At 32.0% G+C, this 24,858-nt stretch overlaps 1 protein-coding gene across 4 annotated transcripts in view; it reads left to right on the top strand.

Annotated features, from left to right (window-relative positions):
- The window catches only part of CELF2 (CUGBP Elav-like family member 2), a 970,051-nt gene that overhangs the window by 488,268 nt on the left and 456,925 nt on the right, over nucleotides 1-24,858 (top strand). For all 4 annotated transcript variants that reach the window (XM_074268694.1, XM_074268667.1, XM_074268687.1 and 1 more), the window contains one exon: nucleotides 6,783-6,818. Coding sequence is in view for 3 of the 4 variants with exons in the window: in XM_074268667.1 (XP_074124768.1) it covers nucleotides 6,783-6,818 (36 nt within the window). In the remaining variant the exon portion in view is untranslated. The remainder of the gene's footprint in view (nucleotides 1-6,782; nucleotides 6,819-24,858) is intronic.

Below are 24,858 nucleotides of genomic sequence, written 5' to 3'. Positions count from 1 at the left end.
CAGATTCTCTTTTTCTTCAAAGCCTAACTCAAATACTAACACTCTTTGAAGTGTTCCCAGGCTTTTCAACACCTTTTCTGAAAGTTATTTCTCCTTTTTCAACTGTCTTATGATATTTTGCCTCAAACTTGGCATTTACATTTATCATATAATCCCTCATGTCATGATCTCTTTGTGTTCGTCTCTCCTCCTATTCCTAACATTAGATCACATTGAGAATAAGCCCTGTGTTAGATACATTTACAGCACTTAACAGGGTACCCTACACAAAATATAGGCTTATTAAATGTTGACAAAGATTTGATTATTTATTTATTTATTTGTTTGTTTGTTTATTAAAGTGAAAAACAATCAAGTCAAGTCAACTAGCATTTATTGATCACCTATTATGTGCCAGGCACAGTGCTAAACTCTGGGGAGAGAAAGAAAGAATAAAACAACACAGTCCTTACTCCCAAGGACTTCACAATCTAAAGGAGAATATAACATGCAAACAACTGTAGAAAAATGAATCTATAAATAAACATAGATATTTGTATAGATATTGATATCCCTCTCTATTCACAAATGTCTTTCTATACATATGTATAAATATTATAAAAACTACATATGTATTTAATACAACTATATATCATGGAAACAACTAAATATAACTATTATATATATATATATATATATATAGCTATATATTCTATTTATGTGCAGCTATATATAGATAGATATATATTATATCATATTATTTATTATATAATATAATGACATATTAATATATAGCTATATAGAGAGATAATATACAATACATAGAATTATATAGAATATACATTCTTTATAATAATATGTATTCTATATATAGAATTATATTATATAGAATAAGATTCTATATAATATATATTATTTATATACATAATACATAATTACATAATACATAATTACATAGAATATATATTCTATTTATTTATTCTGTAGAATATATTCACAATCATATATGTGTGGGGAAGAAAGAAAGAAAAAGAAAGAAAGAAAGAAAGAAAGAAAGAAAGAAAGAAAGAAAGAAAGAAAGAAAGAAAGAAAGAAAGAAAGAAAGAAAGAAAGAAAGAAAGAAAGAAGAAAGAAGAAGGAAGGAAGGAAGGAAGGAAGGAAGGAAGGAAGGAAGGAAGGAAGGAAGGAAGGAAGGAAGGAAGGAAGGAAGGAAGGAAGGAAGGAAGAAAGAAAAAGATAAACTCAAGGGAGTGATGTTAGAATTAAAGTAGATAAGAAAAGGCTAGATTTTAGCTAAGACTTGAATGAATATGGGGAACAGGCAAAAATAAAGTGAGAATTCTGGGGATGAGAAACAGCCAAGGAAAATGGAGTGAGTTGAGAAATGGCATGTCTTATGTGAGAAACAGCAAGGAGGACAGTGTCAGTAGACTGCAGAATACTTGGAGTGGAGTCTAGTGTAAGAAGAAGTCAGAGTAAGAATAGAAGTAAGAAGAGTCATTGGAGCCAGGTTACAAAGAATTTGAAAAGTCAAACAGAGGATTTTATATTTGGAGGTATATACCTGGAGGTAACAGAGAACTACTAGAGTTAATTGAATGGGTCAGCTATGCACTTCAGAAAGATCCCTTTGAAAACTGGCTAGAATAGAGAAAGACTTGAGGCAGAGCATCCAGTAAGCTACAATTGTTGGCAGAAAGAAGGGGCCATATAAGATAAATATTGTGAAGGTAAGATGGATAGGATTTGGTAAGATAGATAGATGATGAACCTAGATTATGAACCTGAGTGACTGAGAGGTTGGTGGTACACTTGACAGTAATAGGGAATTTGAGAAGGGGGAATGTTTGGAGGGGAAATAATTAAATATAGGTATGTATATTTGGGAAGGAGAGGAGGATTCTATACTTGTAACTTCATTAATAGACAGACAACTAATATGGAAACTCTCTATTGATCAGATCACCAATCTGAGTCTTTTTAAAGAGAATTTCCTCAGCTGGGAATTCCCTATCCTAATAAAATGACAATTCTAGTCCCAATTCTTATAGTGATTATCCCCTAAGTATGTGTCAGAAGCAGTATTTGAAACCAAATCTCTAGCTCCAAGCCTAGTCCTCTTTCAAGTATTCTAGTCTACTATTATTAGTAATTGTCAAAGGTTTATAAATACAAATTTTAACGTATTTGCATTTTCTTTCAGTAGTATAACTATATAGATGAAATAATAAAGGTGTAATTTAACAAGAAAAAGAAGAGAAATTAATAAAGGCTAGAATAAAGGTAATGACGACTGGTGAAGGATTAAGGAAGAAACCAGTACTGTAATGGAACCATGATGCCCCAGGCTCACATTTCTAGAGAACTATTTGTTATCATAGTGCTTTAAACTCCAAAAAGCTAAAGTTCACCCTATAAGAAAAATGTGAATGTCCTGAAGTATCATATTGATTAGCAACAATATGTTTACACTTTGTCATCTTCTCTACATAAGATTACAGATTTGTTAGAAATAGGTCCAGCTTTGAGGCCTTATAATTTGCCAGTGTTGGGCAAAAAGGGAAAAACATTAAATTGGAACAATTCTGCCTGATTTTAGTATTTTTACCCTGAATTAAAAACATGGAATTACTTATTCTTTTACAATATATCATATCACTCAAAGGGCAGGTAATGAAGATGAAAAGTATTTCAACACTTCTTTTGAGTCTTTGCACTTTCATAAAGATCCAGAGGTATATACTTACGCAAACTTTGCAGGTCTTAAAAAATATTTATCACGATGACACACAATTAGCATGTCAGCTCATGTCCTGTTTTATCATTGTCAGCTAAATTTGGAGCCTGGCAAGCTGCACAGAAATAGATTGTGTGCACTTGCTTCAACACTTCCTAAAAAAAGAAGTGTTTGCATAGTTCAGGAGTTGTGAAGAACAGACAGAGAGGAGGGGTTTTATTTCAGACACATGATAAAAGCTGCTTATCACTTTTGTGCATTAGTACTTTTCGCATATATTTTGAATTAAAGGTCTCATTTGACTAAAGGATCCCTAAATATTTTATGGAGAATCTTTGTTAAGTACATATATGGACCTGTATCTATTCCAAAAATACTCTTTTTTTTCCTTCTTTAGTTAAAAAAATTAGAGCATTTTATATTTTTGAGAGGTTTATTGCAGAGAGCAATATCTCAGGAACTGCAAGTGTTATTATCTCTATTTTATAGATAAGTACATTGAGGCCCAGAGATATTAAGTGATTTGCTCCAAGTTACACACCCAGTAAAAGTATGAGGCAGGTTTTGTCTGACTCAAAATTACTTTTTGCTATATTGTGCTACTTCCCTTATGACATCCTTGAGTCAAAATGTCATATCATAATACCTTGGAAGTCTAAGACCCCAAGATCCAAGTCAATGAGCAAATTCATGACACAATTATTATGATGATTCCACATTTCCTAATATTTTAAAATATTTCTTAACTACTGAACTACTGAATTCTTTTAGAATTTTTAAAAATGTATTCATCCACCCATTCGGTTACTATTGAATTAAATGAGCTGGGTACTGACTGAAAACTAAGCCCTAAAAAAAGCAGGGGGGTGCAAAAGAAGGAGGAGAAGGCAGAAGAGAAATGGAAAGAAGGGAGGAAGGAAGAAAGGAAGGAAGGAAGCAAAGAAGGGGGGGAGGGAAGAAGGAGGGAAGGAAGAAGAAAGAGGAAACCACTAGCATTTTTACACTCATTAAAAATAAATTTAATTAAGCTGAATTAGCCTTATGGAGACAAAGAAATAACTGTTACTTGACAAAGTAGCTAACCCAGTGTCTGATACATTCTTGAATTGAATTGAATAGAAAATGATTATTTCTGAGAAGTCCAACACAGGGTCATCTTTGAGAAAGAATGGGAGGGAACAGATGTTTTTTGTCGGGCTAACACAGGCTGTCAGTTTACTTCATGAAACTGTACATTTAAGGGCTTTGATAATTCCAAAGTAGAATTTATTAATTAATGCTTGCAAATAATTTGTGCTCCTATCTAAAAATTGGTCCTTAACTGGAGAAATCTGTTTTTTTTTCTTTACTTCTCTTTTTAAAAATTCTATTAGATTCCATATCTTCAGCTCATGGAATCAAAGATCTATAGTTTAGAAGGACCTTAGCTCTAACCCCCAACTTTATAATTGGGGAAAATAAGTCCCTAGGCGTTGCATCATGCCCAAGGTAACCTATTTCCTTTCTAATAAGCTCTATCTTTACAGAAGATGCTTGTTCATTCATATCTGACACTTCAAGACCCCATTTGGGGTTTTCTGAGCAAAGATATTGGAGTGGTATGCCGTGTCCTTCAGCTTATTTTACAGATGAGGAAACTGAGGCAAATAGGATTATGTGATTTGGGCAGGATCACACAGCTAGCAAGTGTCTGAAGATGGATTTGAACTCAGAAAAATGAGTCCTCCCAACTTCAAGCATTCAATCCACTCTGACACCTAACTACCCAGGATATTCCTGATTCCAAGTATAATAGTTCATTCCCTTTGCCATGCTACCTCTCAAAAGGGTATTTGGAAGTCAACACAATCAATCCTTATTTTACTGACAGGGAAACTGTGGCTCAGAGAAACTTAACTGACTAATCCAAAGTGACATAGTGGGTAATTGAAAGAACCAAGACTTGAACCCAAATTCTCTCATTCCAAAGCTTCAAAGACAATATAGTCTAGCTGGAAACACAAGATATAGACATGAAAAATTAAATAACAGCATGACAGCAATAAAAAAGATGTTACAAAGCAGTATATGTGAAATGAGTAGCTTAGATAGTAAGTGCTTTAGTAGTTAAAAAGAAGTAGAGATCTCTAAGGACATGGCAGTCAAGGAATATTTCATGAAGAATGCAAGCTTGATCTTGAGCTGATGCTTAAAAGATAAGTTTCTCTGACTCTTCATTTCTAATTTGATCTCATATAGAGTTGGTAAGACAAGTTAGGGAATATTGATCCAAAGGGTCTTTCCTTATCTCTCAGAAAACTTTTATTTAGTCTACATGCCTACCTTGTTTAAGAAATGACAAGAAGGAAGCTATGTTCAAACTGGAGGACAGGGAAAGGAAGTAGTATGTAATAAAGGGATCAGGTATATGGCACAGAGGATAGAGCTATGGACCAAAAGAAGGGACCACTGAATCCAAATCTGGCTTTAGATCCTTATAAGCTGTTTGTGACATTGGGCAAATCACCTTTGTTTCCTGAACTATAAAATGAGAACAATGGTAGCACAGAATTGTAAAAATCAAATAAGTTAATAATTGTAAAGCACTTGGCACATAATAGACACTTAAATGCTTATTCTATTCCTCCTTCTATTTTTTTCTGTCTTCCCTTTCCTTCCTTAATGAGATTGGAAAGGTAGATTACACCGAGGTTGTAAATGGCTTTAAAAGTTAAGTAGAGAAGATTATATTTGATCACAGAGACAGTAGGGCACCTTTAGAATTTATTGGAGTTATATATACGGACTTATAGAACTTACTTCAGGAAAATAACTTCTTCAATTCTATAGAGGATGGATTGGAAAATGGAGACTTGAAGTTGGGAAATAAATTATGAGACCACTACAGTAGTTCAGGCAAAAGGTGATAAGGATCTCAATTAAAGGGGTAGTTACCTATGTGAACAAAATAAAGGGGACACATTCAAAAGGTACTGTGGTATAGACATGACCATATTTGTATGTAGGATATGGATTCAAAATAATGCTGAGAATGAGAACATGGGAGATTGGTAGGATTGAGGTTCTAACAGAGGAATTTCTGAAAAAGAAAATTTGAAGGAAAAAAAAAAGATAAATGAGTTTAATTTGGGACATGTTGAATTTGCAACTTCTATGCAACATTCAGTTTTAAATAGCTAATAGGCAGTTTGAGAGTCTCATCTATAGCTCAGAAGAAAGACTGGAACTAAATATATACATTTAAACTTCGTCTGTTTAGAAATGATAATTAAATCTATGAGAACTGATTATGTCATCAAGTGAGAGATTATAGAGAGAGAATGGAAAGTGGCTTAGTACAGAGCCTTAGAGTCAGGATTATAGTGATAGAAAGAATGTCAAAGAGCAACTGTCTCAACCCCTTCATTTACAGTTGAGGAATTTGAACTCCAAGGAGGTCAAGAGATGTACCCAGCATCATTTACTCAGAGACAAGTTCTGAACCCACATCTTCTTGACTCTAAAATTCTTAAAGAGTTGTCTTGAGTGCTGAAAATTACAGTGCCTGGTCACACAGTCAGCATGTGTTAGAGGCCAGACTAGAAGTGCACAGAGAACTGTATACATCTCCATGGTGCCTCCCCCCACCCCAATTTATATATTTATTTTTTGTTGAGGCTGTGGTTAAGTGACTTGCCCAGGGTCACATAGCTAAGAAGTATTAAGTGTCTCAGGCTGGATTTGAACTCAAGTCCACCTGATTTCAGGACAAGCACTCTATGCACTGCATCATCTAGCTACCCCTATGGTGCCTTCTTTTACTGAAGAATTTAAAATTATTTTCTAGGACAAGAGTATGTCACTCCACTCTTAGTGAATTAGTAGTCTTGTTTATTCGTAACAATAAATTTTCCCATCTTTGTTAATTTGACTTCTGTGAAGCCATACCTAAGAGTTTTCATTTTAATATCCCTGATTGATAGTGATCTTCACAATTTTCCAAATGATAGTGATCCTTTATATTTTTATCTCTGAAAATATGTATTTACATCCTTTAACTATTTGTTTTCTTCCCTGTCTTTTACAGAGCGACTGCTACTGAGTTATCTGGAACATTATCAAAGTAAGTTATTTGTTTTTTCAGTTTTTTGCTTACAAGTATGTTTGACTTTTGATATGCACTAAAAGAGAATAGACTCTAAGTAGAAACAGCAATGACTAATGTAGATATTCACAACTTAATTTTATGTAAATGTACATTTATGTATGTATACTGTGTACACTTGAGTTTACCCAAGTTGCTGCGTTCAAATTTACTCCTTTTCCTCTGTATTCAGTGGTCATCATAATCTTTCTGATTGTTTAAATTTCCTCCTAAGTAAAATAAGAGAGATGAATTAGATTATTTTTAACATTTCTTTTCAGCTTTAAATCTTTGTTCTTATGACCTTAAGTGTTGTATATAATAGCTAGTTACCTCATTTTTATGATAATGATGTAGCTGTTAATATATATAAAACTGAATTTTATTTTTTATAAAAATCAAGAAATTGTTATATTATAGCATACTATATTTTATTATACTATATTATTCTAAAATCAATATTCCACAGGTCAGTCAGTTTTACTAACTTTACGGCTTGTATATTATTCCTACCATGCTCAAGTATTTATAGAGTTAGGGAAAGAATTCTGACTATACCTCAAAGAATTTGTAATAGGGTTCCTGTGATAAGCTGGTTATATTATTGAATTTTTGGCATAGGTGAAATAAAAAACTAATAGTTATGTGTCATCACAAAAAAATGAATTCTTAACATATACTAAATAAGATATGATCTACAGACACTAAATGGTAATTTGACATCCATTAAAAAGAATTGAGAAACTTCTGGTTTAAATGGCAATATGAAAGGTCATTGGGGAATTCTGGGCTACTACTACTACTACTATAACAATGATTTTTTTGAAAGGCATTTGGTTGATTAATGCTTAGGAAATCTAAAGAAAAATATCAATAAGCTTATTCATCCAGTCCGAGATTACACAAAAAGTCAGCTAGAAACCGTATACTCAAAGGATACATTCCTTCAGAGAAGTCAGTATAAACTCAGGTGAACTGGCAAAAAACTTATAGCAGTACCTGGACTTGTGAGACCCTCAATGGAGACAAGGCCCTGAATTTCAAACAGAGAAGATTGGGAAATAAGATCATAATAGCTATCCTATAGCAGAATCCACACTAGGGACATCAGACCACAGAGCATCAGATCTTGCCACCATTGTGACCAGCACATCAATTGAACTAGAAATTGGAGGCAGGAACCCAGGGAATTGAAATCAGGCCAAAACAGGATCTGACTGCTCCATCCAAGAGTACAGAAGATGACAGAACCTGCTATTGGAATAAAAACTCTAATCAGTACCTGAGGTTAGAGATATGAGTAAACAGAAAAAAAATCAAGAAATATTATAGATAAAGAGGATGCCCTAGAAGAAAATAACTACTCGGAAACAAAAAGCATAGCTTCAGAGGGAAAAAAATAGTTTGGTCACATGGACTATAAAAATACCTGGGGGAAAAATGAAGCAAGAATCCACCTCCAAACAGAGGGATGGTGGATTCAGAGTACAGATTGAGATATTTCTGGGGGAGAAGATGGCAAATATAGGAATTTGTTTTATTTAATTATTCATGTTTGTTATGAGTTTTGTTTTGTTTTTGCTTTCTCAGTGTTGGGGGGAGATGATGAATGGGATGCAGACATGAAACTAAAATTAAATTGAATTTTAATTTTAAAAAAGCAATTAACCAAGAAGTTTTAAAAATGGAATTTCATGTGAAGTAAGAGCTCTGAAGGAAATAAGTTAAAGGAGAATAAATAACTCAGAACAGGAGGTGGCAATTTTTACCCAAGTAACAGACTTTATGAAAATTAGAATGGACTAAACAGAATTCAAGGGCCCCATGAAAAAAATAAGAAATACAAGAACAAAATAAAATTTATAAAAATAGAAAATACATGGAATTTGCTATCAAAAACAATTGACCTAGAAAACCAGTCAAAAAGAGGTATTCTCAGAATGACTGAGCTCCTTGCATACCATGACCAAAAACAAACAAACAAACAAAAAACCTAAAAAAAACTAAACTTTGATGCTATATTTCAAGAAGTCATAAATTAAAATAATTAAGATTTATCAGAACCCAGGGATTAAGAGAATCTACCAATAATCTCCTTAAAGAAACCTTGAAATGATAAATCAGGAATGGCATAGCCAATACCCAAAGTTTCCATGTCAAAGAAAAAATGTATAAGGAAACAAATTTAAGATCATACAAAATTTGGTACTAACTTCTTTAATGAAGTGACAATTTTGAAATATGACATTCCCAAAGGCATAACTGAAAATCTTACAAATAAGAATAACTTACCCTGCAAAAATGAGTACAATCTTATGGAAGAAAAGAAGTAGAGAGTGGATTTTCAAGAATTCCTGTTGAAAATATCAAAGCTGAGTAGGAACTTTTCATTGTAAACATTAGAGTCAAGAGAAACTTTAAGAAGGTCAATATATTTGAGCAATTGGGAAATATTAAGTGATGGTGAAATATTTACATTCTATGGGGGAAAATAAACTAGATCTCTTTCAGTAGCCTAAAGGAAATAGGGAAGATGAACAGGAGAGTGAGAAGTCAGTCATTTTGTAATAAGTTGATTGTCTTGAGATGGAAAAGAAAAAGGAATATACTAGGGAAGAAATAAGGAAAAAGGAATTTATTTTATTAGGGTAAGAAGAAAAATAAGCAACGTGGAAGAGAAATTAGGAGAATAGGCATTATATAAACCTCACTTTGAACTGGACAAAGTACAGTTCTCTTTTCCTTAGCCTCTCCCTCAGCTTCCTCCCTCCCTTCCTTCCTCTCTCCCTCCCTCTCTCTCACACACAATGCAACAATGAAAAAATGTTTAAGAATTAATGATCAGTAAATGGTTGAAGGAAAGAGGAAGGATAGTAAAATGGAAACATGTCACTCCAATTTCAGAATACTGGTATTAATACATTCTTTCTTTTCTATCACCTTCTTTTATTGAGTAGTAGAATGTCAAAAAAAAAAAAAAAAGGAAAAAAATATAAGAGGATATAATAGAGAGGAATTACAGTGAACAATCATAATTGTGAATGTGAATGGAATAAATTCATCCATAAAATGGAAATGATAGAATGGATTAGGAGATAGAATCCAAAACTATTTTGTTTATGAGAAAAGATAGACATAGGGGTCTAGGCAAGTAATTTCACTTGGATAGGGAGCTCCAAAGTAAGGAAACTCTTTCTACCAAGGTAGGTCAGCATGTATTTTAACATAGTCTTAGGAAGTTTCCTGAAAGTATCAGGATCAGTATATGTGATATAATGATTCACAGAGAGTTAAAATGAAAGACAGAAGCAGAATGTATGTGGTCCAGGGGAATAAAAAAAAACAGTAAAAATAATCAGAGTCACAATCAGGTAACAAGTAAATTTAACATGATCATGCACTATAGCATATAATCCTTAGGAAAAAAAGGAAGAGAAAAGCAGAAACATTAAATGCAAACTTCCTAACCATAACACAACAAAAACCAAAATCAATAAAGGGCTTTTGAAAAGGGATTTGATCACATGATACCACTAATATGTTCATACCTCCCAAAAAATAAGGAAAAGACTGATATGTATAAAAATATTCAAGCAGCTCTTTATATGGTAACAAAAAATAAAGACTCTCCATTGAGAAATTATTAAATGAATTGTGCCATGTGTGTAAATATAATGGAATATTATAGAAATGCCAAAGAAGTGCCAAAAGGAACAGATTCAGAGAAACCTGGGAAGATTTGTATGAACTGCTGTAGAGTGAGGTGAGCAGCAGCAGTAATACAATTTATACAATGACTATAATAATGTTAACAAAAACAATTCTGAAAAGCTTAAAAACTATGATCAATAAAGTAATGAACTACAACTTCAAGTGAACATTTCATGGTGTTTGCTTCTCATCTCTAGAAAGAAGTAGTAGGCTAGAATTCAATGGACATACATTTTAGACCCAACTAATCTATAGATTTGTTTTGTTTGACTGTGATAACTTGTTACAAATGAGGATTCTTTTTTGTAGGGAGGGAGGGAGAAAGGAAAAAATGAAGGAATGAAAGAAGGAAGGAAGGAAAGATGGAAGGAATGAAGGAAGGAAATGTTGAATTGAGTAGATACTTTAAAAAAACAAGTCATAACGAGATTCAAAGTTTCATATACAATCATCTTTTTCTATTTTTCTTTGTTTATTGAAATATTCATTTTTATTTGCATTTTTAAGTTCAGTCTAAATTTTTAAATGAAAGTAAAAGTGTTATGAAAATAAAATATTAATAATTCAAAAAACAAAAACAGAATTTAGAATTTTATCACTCAATCATTTAACATACAACTGAGTGTGCAAAACATTGTGCTAGTTGTTGAGAAGAGCATTAATATGTTCTCTTCCCTTAAAGAACTTCTAGTTTGATCAGAGAAATGGAATTGTTTTGAATTATGTGTACAGCTTTATATCTCTCAGCATTCTTAATGCAGCCCCTTGAATATATCAGGATCATAACAATTATTTGTCAAATGAATAAACAAATCAAGTGCTAGTAATAAATAGAAAGTAAGAAATCCTCAGGAACTATGAGAATTAAAGGTGAAGAGAACTGTAAATCTCATTTTGTTAAGGAATATATAAGCATATTTGATTGTATTTATTTTTTAAAAGGTAAACATTTCAGTTTTAAAATTTCCAAATATTATTCACTGCAACTCAACTAACTGTTTAAAGTACTATCAGACTTGACTTCTTGGATTCCTCTCCTCCCCCCCCCCAAAAAAAAAGCCCAACATTTAAACTATATGCTTATTCTTATGTTTAAAACTGAACATGTGTTCTGCTTTATACACCATCACCGAGTTTGTACATTGTCGTCTAATGTGGAAAAAAGTCCACCATGTAGATCCAAACATCACTTCATTTACAATAAAAGAGAAAATTGTGTACCTGCCCATGTTTATGATGGATGTTAATCTTGAAATAATGAAATAGGGAATGACTTCCAAACTTTTACAGACCAGATAAGGTTCAGACCACCTACGTGCTGCCAGATAGAATACACACCGTGCAGTAATCATGCAGATGAAAATTACTCAGATGTCTGAAAAATCTGGTGTGGCACGCTGAATTCTATTAAGTGACATTATGTGATGAATATCAAGCAGCAACTCAGATTCATTATAGTCCATTTAATACTCAAGGGACAGTGGGCTATTTTGTTGGCTTTGGTGGAAGGCATTTTGGTAATGATATACTTATTTTTGTGAGAATTATTTGATGTTTCAGGGTTGAGTCATCTTGAAAATATATAATGTACCCACAGAAATCTTTATTGTAACTGCTATCCTTTCAATGCATAGCTTAAAAGATATGAAGAACAACATGACAGTTATTTCTCATTTATGCTTAAAAACAACTCCTGTCGTCAGGAGGTGGTCTGGGGCATCTTCGTTTACTAGTATATCCTTGCTTCCTACCAATACAAAAGCAATTGGATTATTTGATGATAAATAATATCTCTCTTGGCATCCAACAATATTTCTTTTGATAATTCATTTGCATTATCTAGTAGAATTCAAATCAATTGTTCTATTCTTTGTCTCATTCAGATTTCTCCAGATTTATATCAATAAATGAGCCCTGGAATGCCTTAGTACATTTTAGAACCAAACACTGAAATGCATTTGTTTGTTATTTGGCTAATGATTAGTGATACATGCCCCTTAGCTCTTTTTATCCTTTTAGTCATTAAAATAGTACTTACCTCTGGCATCTAAAAAATGGAAAAATCACAGTTCAGGCAACTGCTTCCTAATGATATGTAACTAGAAAGATAGTGGCATTTTATAGCAGCTTTATGGGCTAGTTTTCATTGGCTATGACTGTTGAAATTTTGTGAAAGGCCATTCATAAATATTGCACAGGGATAGAATATTTCAATTTTAATTGCCTTTCATAGCATTAATTTAACTTAGCTGGCCACCAGTTGATAATATACTATAAAAATGTGCAAATCATGGAACAGCTTAGTTTGTCTTGGTAGTAAAAAAAAAAAAAAAAAAAAAAGACTGAAGCTGAAATGAGATATGCACATAAGGTGATTGAGCAAGCTACAGGTTTGTTTTTCATTGCTAATGATAACCTAAATGTGTTTTTGAATTCTTGCCATCACTGAAATTAAAGCCTAGTGATAATAAGTCACCAGAAAAAAATTAGATTATATGAGCAACATGCACTAAGCATTGTAATTGTATTATAAATATTAAAGCCAATGATCTTGTCTAGATTAAAACAAATGTTTAAACTGGCTGCACGGAGGACTCGTGCTTATTCTCTTACTCAGAAACTCATCGGGAAATGGGAGTTATCATTCCATTTAGCTAACTGTGAAAAGTGATTATTTCCCATAGTCTATATCACCCGTTGTGTTCATTCTTCTTGTAACAAAGACCAGTTCAGCTTTTTCTGTGTGTTTAAGTTAAAATATTCATTGCAAGATTGCTATCCATATCTGATAATATTTTATTCTGAGGTTATTAATTAAATTAAAATGAAACTCCCAATTATCCAAATGGAATGGAAACAATGGTTAACTAGGATAACTGAGGAGGGCGCAGTTTTAGTATAAATGATGCTTAATCAAAGTCATATTACTAATAGCAGGATGAAAGAGGGCCTGAAGTTCGGGTCAACATAAGTTTTGATTGTTTTAACAGGTGCAAGATCTTGAAAGGCAGTATCATATTCATTCCACTTTAATATCAATCAATATAACATATAAAAAATAAATAGTCCTGTACTTTAATGCTTTAAGAAAGTTCAGGAATTATTATATATACTAAAGTTCTTAATTAACTAATTAATAAATAAGCATTTAGTACAAATATGTCAGATATTATGTGAAGTATTGGAGTTACCAGACAAATAATTAAACAATCTCAACTTACGGTAAGTTTTCATTCTAATAGGGGACAAAAGTGATAAAAGATATAAATATATACATCATACACATATAACTAGGTAGATAACATGTGCTGGAAATGTAAACTGGGAGTCATCTGCTTAGAGATGATAGTTAAGCCATAATATACACAGAGAGTTATCAAGTGGGAGAATCAAAGAGGGTCTCCCACAAAACCTTGGGAAACAGCTCCTTTTAGGAGCTATCAGAAGAGATTGAAAATACTAAGTCTTGATAGGAAAGAGTAAATTGAACTAGGAGAGAATAATATCACTAAAACCCAGATAGGGTGTAGTATCCAGGAGGGAAGGTTTAAAATGCAGCAGATAGGTGAAGAAGGGGAATTTCAACCATAAGATTTGACAATTGGTTTACTCTGGAGAAGGCAGTTGTAGAATGACATAGTTCAAGACCAGAATCAAATAGGTAAAGAAATGAGAGGAAAGATAGAAAAAAGTATAAATATAAATAACTTTTTCAAGGAATCTGGCTAAGAAAGAAAGGAATCATAGTTTGGGGAGATGTAAGGATTTAGTGAAATGCTGTGTTTTTTTGTATATGTGTGGCTTTTTGTTTTGTTTTAAGAACAAAGATCTAAAATTCTTTGTTTGACTACCACATTTTATGATATTTCTTGAGTATACTTCATTATATGATAACCCTCTCTGCAATTTAATCTATTTGGTCTTCATTATTAGGAAAGAACAGCTAGGTGGCACAGTTGGATAGAGTGCTAGGATTGGAATCAGGAAGACATATCTTCCTGAGTTCAAATCAGGTCTCAAAATACCATCTTGTGGGATTCTTAGCAAGTCACTTAACCCTGTTTACCTCAATTCCCTCATCTGTAAATTGAACTGGAAAAGGAAATGGCAAATTACTCCAATATTGTTGCTAAGAAAACTCCAAATGGGATCACAAAGAATTAGACATGACTGAAAAATAAATTATTAGGAAATTAGAAATCAACAAAATACAATCAGTGGCAGGGGTAAAAGGCTATCTATTTTGACATCGCTAACCCACATGACCAGTTATGATTCTTCTGCTACAGTTTAATAACAAAACCAGATAATAACGAGGGAAGAAATGGAGGCAAGAAGGAGAAAATCAAGATTTGCTTTAAAAGCAAAACTCACATTACTATCACATTTATTTTTTCTTTGTTTTCTCCTCTTTCTTTTGTCAATGCTTCCCTCGCCTAATCCTCCAGTGCCTAATAACCTTTATTTTTTGCTGGAGAACACATTTTTCATTTTATAATGGGTGTCAATAGCAAAATATAATTCAATACAAGTGATTTTTCTTTCAAGCCACCTATTTAGGAACACATCTATTTGTATATCAATACCCAAATAATTGAGAATTGTTGATTTTTTTAAAAAGAAAATTGTATAAAGACAGACACACATATATAGATATGCACATATATGTATTTCCAGAACATGATTTCCAGAGGTGACATTAATAGTTCTCTGAACATATATTTCCTGTTTTTAATGATGATGATTTCATTAGAAATTTAAAGAGAAAATTCTGCTATCTCCAGACCAAATTGTAAGGAATAGGAAAGGAAGGAATACCATGTATGTGGCATTTACTATATGGTAGCACCATATAAAATATATATATATATATATATATATATATATATATATATATATATATATATATATATATATATTAGTTCATTTTATCCTCACAATAGTTCTATGAAATTAGGACTAATATTGTCCCTATCTTACAGTTGAGGAAACAGAATCAGAGTTTAAATGACTTACCCATGGTAATATAGCTGTCTATAAGTGTCTATGTCTACATTTGAACTCAGATCTTCTTGATTCCAGGCCCAATGCTCTACCTCCTGTATTACCTAACTTGTCTATTTGTAGTCAATCCAAGAAAGGTAAACCTCTATGATAATTCTATGAGGTAGGAATTTTCAGGCAATTATCTGCATTTTACAGAAGAGAACAACTGAGGTTTTGAGATATTACATGACACTCCCTCTCCCCTCACCATGATCACATTCCTGCTAAATAGCAGAGATTAAAATCACTCTCAGTAATCTCTTGACTCTTTGACTGTGGTACTCTTTGGACCACATTACCCCTCCAATTCTCTTGGAAATCCATGCTGAAATTGTACAGTTTTTAATAGTTAAATTTCTTTATCACATCTAATGCCATTTATCTTAATATAGTTTGAGTAAATTTTCTGCTACTATTTCATTTTTTTATAATAGGAAAAAAAAGGTCAACTCTTAACTTTACATTAATGACAAAGAAAAAGTTTTATTGACACCTCTTATTATATCACAATATTTCCCAACATTTTCTCCCTTCATTAAAACTCTCCCTCATAACAAAATAAAATAATTTGACTAAACCAATGCAGACATGAATATGTCTTACTACTTACCCAAAATTCTGCAGCTGCAATCTCCCTCTCCCTCTCCCTTTCCCTCTCCCTCTCCCTCTCCCTCTCTCCCTCCCCCCCTCCCCCCCCCCCCTCTCTTTTTCTCTCCCCTCCCCTCAAAAGAGATTTCTTCTTCTTTCCTCCCAGATAAAAATTGTTCATTTAATTTCATCTAAGTCAAGCTTCCATTTTTAAGCCCATTTTGTTCACATTATTGTATCCATTATATATATTGTTCCCTTGGTTCTGCTTTCTTTGCTCAGACAAAATTCATAATTTTTTGTGTGTAATAACTTCTTATAGTTTCCTTTTTTCTTCTAAATTTAATGTCATTTCTAGTCCTCTCCTCTGTATAATACCAAATTCTCTATATTTCTCAGAAACATAGAAGTGAGACAAACTAGAATTGCTCATATTTGATATGGAATTTCTTAGGGAAATGTTGAAATTACATTATCCAAGAATTTCATTTAAGCCCAAAGTAGTACATACACACTATAAGTTGGCATCTAAAGGATATCTTTTCATTCCTTTTCTTTACTGTTACTTCTCCTTTATCTTCTTATTTTTTCTTAGAAAAATTATGCATTAAAATAAAGGCTTCATCAATTCTGAGATGATTTAAATTTGTATATCTTCCTAAATTTCCTTGGGTTTTTTTGGTCAAGATAATCATGACACTTCAAATTATCTAATTCAGTAATCTCAAAATTTTCTTGATTTCTCACTCTCTTTAATCTTATAGCTCTAATAAATTGACATATTTTATTGTTTCTCCTGCTATAACATTTTTGTCATCAATTTCCTTCTCTCCTTTCCCATAGTCAATACCCTAGTTGAAGTCCTCATCACTTCTTGTCTGAATCAGTACAATTATCTAATTAGTCTTCCTTCTTATCTCTCCCTCTCCATTCCATTTATCACATAGTGACCAAAATGATAGTTCTAAATCATGAGTCTAATCATGGACACTTCCATACTCAAAAAGCCCCTGTGTTTTCCATTTGTCTTTAGGAGAAAATATAAACTCTTCCAGGTGGCTTTTATAGTTTTTCATGATCTGGCTCCAGCCAGCCTACTTTTCCAGGTTCAGTATATTCTAGCCAAAGTTCCTATTATGTTTCATCTCTGACCTACCTGACTTTGAACAATCTATCTTCTAGTCTTATAATGAACTGCTTCTTGATCTCTGCCTGTTACAATCCCTAACTTTCTTAAAAGTTCAGTTTAAGAAGTCACATTCTTTCTTTATCTTGTTAATCTTTAGTGCCTCCCCTCCTCATGAAATGTCTTGCAATTTACTTTGCCTGTATACCTTTGTGTATATGTGTGTATATGTGTGTGTACATGCATTTACTTTATTTTACTTTTAAAAACTCTCCAAAGAGAATCTAAGTTTCCTTCAGGAAGTAACCATCTCACTTTTGTTTTGGTACCAAGAAGCACAATGATTGGCACAAAATTAGCTCTTAATAAATGATTTTTGCTTGATCGATGAAAATGACCATTTATCTTTTTAATTTCATGGCAACATCAACCCAATAGATAGAATATTCATTTGGGGAAAGGATTACATCTATGCAGTCAACAAAACTCTGCATATATTATCCATTTAGTGGAGGCACGTTTGGTTTATAGTTGAAAAATAAGTCTTCTTTAAATCTAAGTGAATGATATATGCAATTGGAAGAAAAGCAAGTATTTTCTTCTTTTCAAAGAAGAATTTTTTTCTCTTTTAATATTTTTACCTCAAATTATATACACTATTCACATATACATAACCTGCTTAAATATGCCTATTACTCTTACATGAGAGAGAGAAAAAAGATGTTCTTCCCCAATTCATGTTATGTAAGAAAATTATAGGTTATATGATGTTTGCCTTAGAAATTATTTTTCTTTAGAGTGTAATGACAAGTGACCAGAAAAATTGAACTCTTCTTTTCCAATTTTAAGAATTTTGGGGGGCAGAAGGTTGAGTAGAGGGGGATGTTTTTTGAGTAATTTTGGCTTAAAATGTTTAACATTCAAGTTTGTCTTATTAAACAGTACTTAAATAGGTGTTTTATCTTTACACATCTAGGAAAGTAATTTTGTTTATACCAATTTTTCAAATCCCAATTCTATCACTAGCTCTGTGAGAAAAATGGGTATAGTTTCTTTTTTAAATATTTGCCCTATATTCTGACTCCTTCAAGGATACTATTTTATTTTTCAGATTAGTGTTTATTGTTCAATGAAAGTTAAATTGTATATTTAAAGTTAAGTTTCTCCTGGATTCTTGTTCTAAAATAATCTTTTTCAGGGACCAAATCTAAGACCCAAAAATGCATCATAAGGAAACCAAATAAGGTACATGTTGATATAAATTGAAGGACATAATATTATTATATCTAGTATTCATATAGTGTGTTAAGATTTGTAAAGAGCTTTTTATATATTATCAGCTTAGGGACAATTGGGAGTTTAGAATTTTGTTTTTACATTTAGTAAGTAAAAGTCAAATGCTACTGTTGATTTTCTTTAAAAAAAAATCCTTACATATAAAAGGTTTTTTCTATATTACTTTAATGCATCCAAATATTATGTAGCCAGGGAAATGTTTATAAATGTTCATCTATTTATCATTTCCAGAATATGACTTTCAGTTATGTCCAATCACTTGTTCCAAAATATTTGCTTCTCTTACAGACCCATATGTCTATATTACCTGGGTTAAATGCTTTTGTTTATATAATGTAGTTTCTGGCATATGTAGCAAGCAACAGAGTAAAGAAAAGATCTTCCTTCAGAAGGAAAACTTTAGAATACTGTTAGGTTGCTCATGGTGTGACCTATTTAGAGTACTCAGATTCTTCCCGTTGTAGACTGCATAATTAAAATTTAAATGGAACATGATAAAGAAATTATACTGGTGATCTCCAGAGATTTGAATACCCTATTTGGCTCTTTACAAGAGTATAGCAAAGGCATACTTTAAAATTTAATAAAGGCCTGGCCTAATTTTTTCCTTTTAGATTTTCCATAGCTGCTATGTAATTCAAAGCTCTGTTATATTATCTACAAGTGTTACCTGAAATAACTAATCAAAATAAAATTCTTAAAAGCATATTTAGCCCAATTTGAGAACACCATTATTTAAGCATGATAGCTTTTGTGTAGCTGTTGAACTCTTTCTAGATAAAGCCTGCCAGTGCCTGCATTTGTCACCATAGAGAATTGGAGTTTTATTCATTCTGTTTGTGGAAGGCATTCATCTCTTCAGAGTTTATATAGCAGAAGAGTAGAAATTGTTTCCGAGTAAGATATAATTTTGCAATTAGAATTCCTTATTTGCAGTGCAAAAGTTATACTTCATGGGAAGATTAAAAGGGGAAAAATCCTACAAAAATAAAAAATCATAAAGAACAGTCAGTGACAACATAAAGAAGAATTCTTGGCTTGAGCATGCTATGAGTCATTCCAATTTCTTTGGTAAATAACTTTATCATATAACCTTCCATTATTCTTGTTTTTTTCTTTTGTGTTTAAAGTGATATTGGAGAGATAAAATTGTATTTTAGTTTGACTTCATTATATTTACTTAATAATACTCTATTTTACACATAAAATTGTTGTTAAAAATATGTTTTGTTATCTCAAAGCAGTATCTGAGCTTTTGCTGTTCACTGGACTTTGACAAAATATCCAAACTCACACATACAGAAGAGATTCCCTTTTTGCTCAAGGTTATTCATTGTTATACTTTCATGAGCATTTGTCTCTATTGATTGTGATTTAGGATTTTCAAGCTACCAAGAATGTGTAAATGAATAAACTCTACTCTCACTGCATTTCTTAAAAGCATGTAAACCGTTTCTTTCCAATTAGGTTTTATAAGCCTTTCTATAAGGTTGGGTTTTGTTCCCTTCTTGGTAGATATACATACTTTCTTTGAGTCAAAACTGTTTAAAGATCCTAGGTTATTATCTTCATTTCTCAAAGAGGCAACATTAAACACACAAAATACTGCATTAGAAATCAAATTGCAACAGTGACACAAGCCAACAGAAAAAAAAAAAAAAACAACACAAATTTACCATTAAGTCTGACTATTCAGCCTTAACCCTATACTTTTTAACCTCTATAGGTCATGCAGCATCAGTAAAAATACTCTTAAAAGAAATTCAGTTTGGACACATGGCTAACTTATGAATAAATTAAAAAGCCTGCTTTACCACAGTAATATAGCTTTTATAAGGCCTTATCAAATTAGATTACAATCAACAGAATGGAAATAACCAGTTTTCATAATTTTGCTTTTTGTTGCTGTTCATTGTGTTGGTGGTGGTGGTTGTAGGTGATTTGGCTTAATCTCATTTGAATGACTAGACTTAATTGAAGAGGTTTAGCAGTGTTCATGGATAGCTGTTATTATCATGATGTCATCTGTGAAAAGGAGCATTTTAGAGAACTTCATAAATAAAAAAAATCCCTGTTTCATTTTTTCATCTTTTCCTGAGACATGTGTAAAACAATATGGCAATAGGTACTCAAGAAATATCCCTTAACATGTTAAAGAAAAAAATAAAAATAAGTTATGATTTAGTCAATCTTAACTTTATTTTCTGGTATGGAAAACTTTTGGTAGTCTGGTGAAACATATGGGACTCTTCAAAATAACATTTGATACATATTAAATTAATTATTTAGCATTACAAAGGAACTGAACTATATTATATAGTTATCTTTTAAAAATTCACACATCTCAAATTAAGAAATTTTGTTAAAAGATAATGTTATTTTTACCAAAGAAATTGGAGTGACTTCTAATATGCTCAAGCCATGACTTCTTTGGTATTATACTGCAGACACCAACTTTGAGGAAAAAACTGCCCTCCATAGAAGAAAATCAATAGAAACTTAGGATGAAAAAAAACCACCGAAGTTTATACTACAAGTCCATGAAACAAGAGAGCTCTCATTTGGTCAGTGTGCTCCAGTTCAATGGTACTGTGGAAGATCAATATTTACTCTGCACTACAGGGATAAAAGCAGTATGATTTTAAGTACCTGGTTCCATTAACCATGAAATATTGTAGAAAAAGCATTAAATTTGGGGTCAGAAGACTTAAGTTGGAAGACTTCTTTAGCTGTCATCTGGGTGACCCTGAGCAAACCAATGTTTATTAAATGTAGTATCTTCTCAGCTTTCATTTTTCTTCTAATTTGGTATTAATTTTTATATTTGTCCTCATCACTAGATGATATGACTACATAAAAATGAATGATTTTGAAATAATTGTTGTCAGAAGCTAGTGATTTTCTATCTATTCCCATAATGGCATATTTTTGTAGTGTTCTTTAACACTCACTATTTCCAGGACTTTCTGGCTTTTTCTCTCTTTTTCTTTTTTTAAAGTATTCACAGTATTGAGATGTTAGATTTCTCATTAGCTTCTGAGTCTTTATCCTCCCACATTAATTTTTTTTATCCAAAATTGTGTTTCTTCCACACTATCTCTATTGACCTTCCTTTGCACCATATTGGTTCCGAAGCAATTAGCTATTAAGATTTATGTTGACTGGATTCGGTGAATATTGTTTGGTACTTCATAAAAAAAAAATTATCTCCTTATTCATCCCTTACAAGAAATACTACTACATAAAGTAATTTTCATAATGATCTCTTTTATCATGCATATAATGAGTAGGTGACCAGGTTTCCTATATAATTATGTTTTTAATTGTCCTGTAACATACAATGAAACCATCTGTATCAATTCCTTTTTTCTACCTCTCTAAGAATAACCTTAGAGTTTGTCTTCCATGTGACTAACTCCTTTCTGATTCCCTTTATAATGAGGATTACCCAATCAAGATGGAAGAACATATAGTTTAAAAGATTCCAGGTTCTTCATAAACCCCAAAGCAAAAAAAAAAAAAAAAAAAAAAAAAAAAAGAAAAGAAAAGAAAACTTAAGAAAATGAGTAAATAAAAATGAGCCATAACGAGACAATTGAAATAGATCAATCAGAAATATATACTGGTAAGAAAACCATAGCTGAAGTAAAAACAACATTGGAATAAATTAAGCTAGAATTAAAATATGCTCAGAAAAATAAAGTGGAAATAATAAAGAAAATGAGGTATGAAGACCTCAAATTTATGTTGAAATTATGTTGAAAAGAAAAGAAAATCCTAGCTAACATAGATAAACTGGAATAAATATTATCACAGAAAATCAATGAATTAGACAAAGAATTGGCAAAATCACATTATAAAGGGGCAGACCTGGTAAATAGATCATACAAAATCTCAGGATTGCTAATATCCAAGGATTTTTAGGGGGGAAAATTTGAATACCATTTTCCAGGAAATCACTAAAGAAAATCTTCCATAACTAGTAGGAAATAGGGGTGGGAAAAGCTGTAAGATACAAATAGGCTTTACAGTAACACAATTAGAAAATAGTCACTTAGTGCCTAACATATAGAGGCAACATATAACATAGTACTGTATTTAGATTCAAAAGTAGTGAGTAGGATACTGGACTTAAATCATAAAGACCTAAGTTCAAATCCTGCCTTACCACAACCTCTGCTTGCCTCATTTTTCTCATCTGTAAAACAACAAGGTTGAATTCAGTAACTTCTAAAGTCTTTTTCAACTTGCAATCTATAATCCTAGGGTACTTATTACCTTGATGACCTTGGATAAGCTATTTTACATCTTGGCTCTTACTTTTTTTAACCATAAAATGAAAAATTCAGACCAGATATCTTGGGTCCCTTCTAACCCTAAATAAATGATTCTAAGATTTGTTGCTATTCAACACATTATGGTTAAACTGCAAAACAATAAGGAGAACATGCTGCAAGTTACCAGAACAAAGAAAGAATATACCAAACAAAGAACATGACTTTCCATTAGAAATGACTTCTCAATGAGGAAAGTAGACAGAGATATTGAAATACACTCTTCATAAAAATTAAGAAACACGTATCACAAATCTAGGTGGAATAAGGAAGCTTTACTATAAGACATAGATGTTTGAGAAACAGACTTTGAAAAGTTAACAGACAAATGTACTTCAAGGATGTCTTCTTACTTCCCAAATTAAACCAGTTACTGATTATGTAAATATCCTTAAAGAATCATATTGGCCAATTTTTTTTAGTCAGTATGATACTTCACAAAAGCAAAGAAAAAAAGTAGGAAAATAAAGATAAGAAAAAGGTAGATGCCAAGTAATTTCTCCCCTCACCCACCCCCCCAAAAAAAACTCTCCTGACAGTGCAAATAAATATGTATTATTATCCAAACAATTTGCTCAGAGTGAGTTTATTAACTTTAAAGTGGATTTTTTGAAGGGACAAAGGTTTAAGCCTCTAATTTCCTCATCATTGAGAACTCCAGATGTGGAAATATTCTCTGACAATGCAGAACAGCAACTCATATGTAATTTATAATCTCACAGTATGACCTACCACTTGGAGAGATTAAAAGACTCATCTGTGATCCTACAACTATGATGGGTCACAGATAGAATTTGCTACCAGATCTTTCCAGCCCTAAAGCTTCTATGCTGCCTGTAATCCAATGACAGAAATATTAAGAATAAAAATGTACTTCTTTCAAAAGAATTATTGAAAAAAGGCATACTGAACAAATGCAAAATTAAATGAAAATAGATTAAGTACTCTATTTAATGGAAAAATGGAATAATGTGTTTGTCTCAGGAATGGAAAGAAGCAATATTTCTATTGATCAAACAAATGGAGGACATTATTAGAGACAAAATCTATGTTTTTTATCATGTACAGATAAAAGGATTGTATAAAAGAACAACAAAGAGCAATACATTCAAAATTATAAAAAAGAAACAGATTGGTGAAAAATATCGACAGTATAATTTGTACTGAGAGTGTCAATATGAAGTGATTTAATTCCTCCAGCTATGTATCAACTTATTGGAAACTGGGTAAAGATCACACATTTAAACTACTTGCAGTTAAATTAACATTTTTATATTGTCTCAGAACTGTGTAATGCATAGCTAGTGACCCATGAAAGGTGATTATACACACATGTGATACATAGGTTATAATTTGGAAAAACAATGTATTGCTTTGCCATTTAATGATGTTGATAAAGTCACTCTCCTATGGGTCTCAGTTTCTTCATTTATAAAATGAGAAATGGAGATTAGATGATCATCTATAATGTCCCTGACCCTGTCTACTGCCTGAACCATAATAAATGGTTAATACATATTTCCTACCTTGCCTTTCAGCTTTAATATCATATAATAAATAATTCTATAATAAATTTTGCTTTTCTTTCAAAAATTAGAGATTAGTTTGAAATATCTAGAGATAGTTTTCAGTATGGTACTTTAGGAAATATAGTAAAATTTCAAATACTTTGGTGGTCAATGGACTGACCAATGAGCTTTTGAAATAGGCTTTATCTTCCTGAGACTAATCCATTGTTTAGAAGGAAGTGACAATTATGTTTTATCTTCTATTTCATCTATCAGTATTGACTGCCTTGATTGTGTTGTTTTATATATCTTTGTATATTACTTGTGTTTTCATTGGCTGCTATCTTTTGTTTTACCTTAGTTGCTACATTGACTGATAATGTAAATAAAAGTTATGCTATGAATTTCTG

The sequence above is a fragment of the Sminthopsis crassicaudata genome, chromosome 5, assembly GCF_048593235.1.
Source record: "Sminthopsis crassicaudata isolate SCR6 chromosome 5, ASM4859323v1, whole genome shotgun sequence".
Classification (NCBI taxonomy): domain Eukaryota; kingdom Metazoa; phylum Chordata; class Mammalia; order Dasyuromorphia; family Dasyuridae; genus Sminthopsis; species Sminthopsis crassicaudata.
This window is presented reverse-complemented; position numbering and strand designations above follow the sequence as displayed.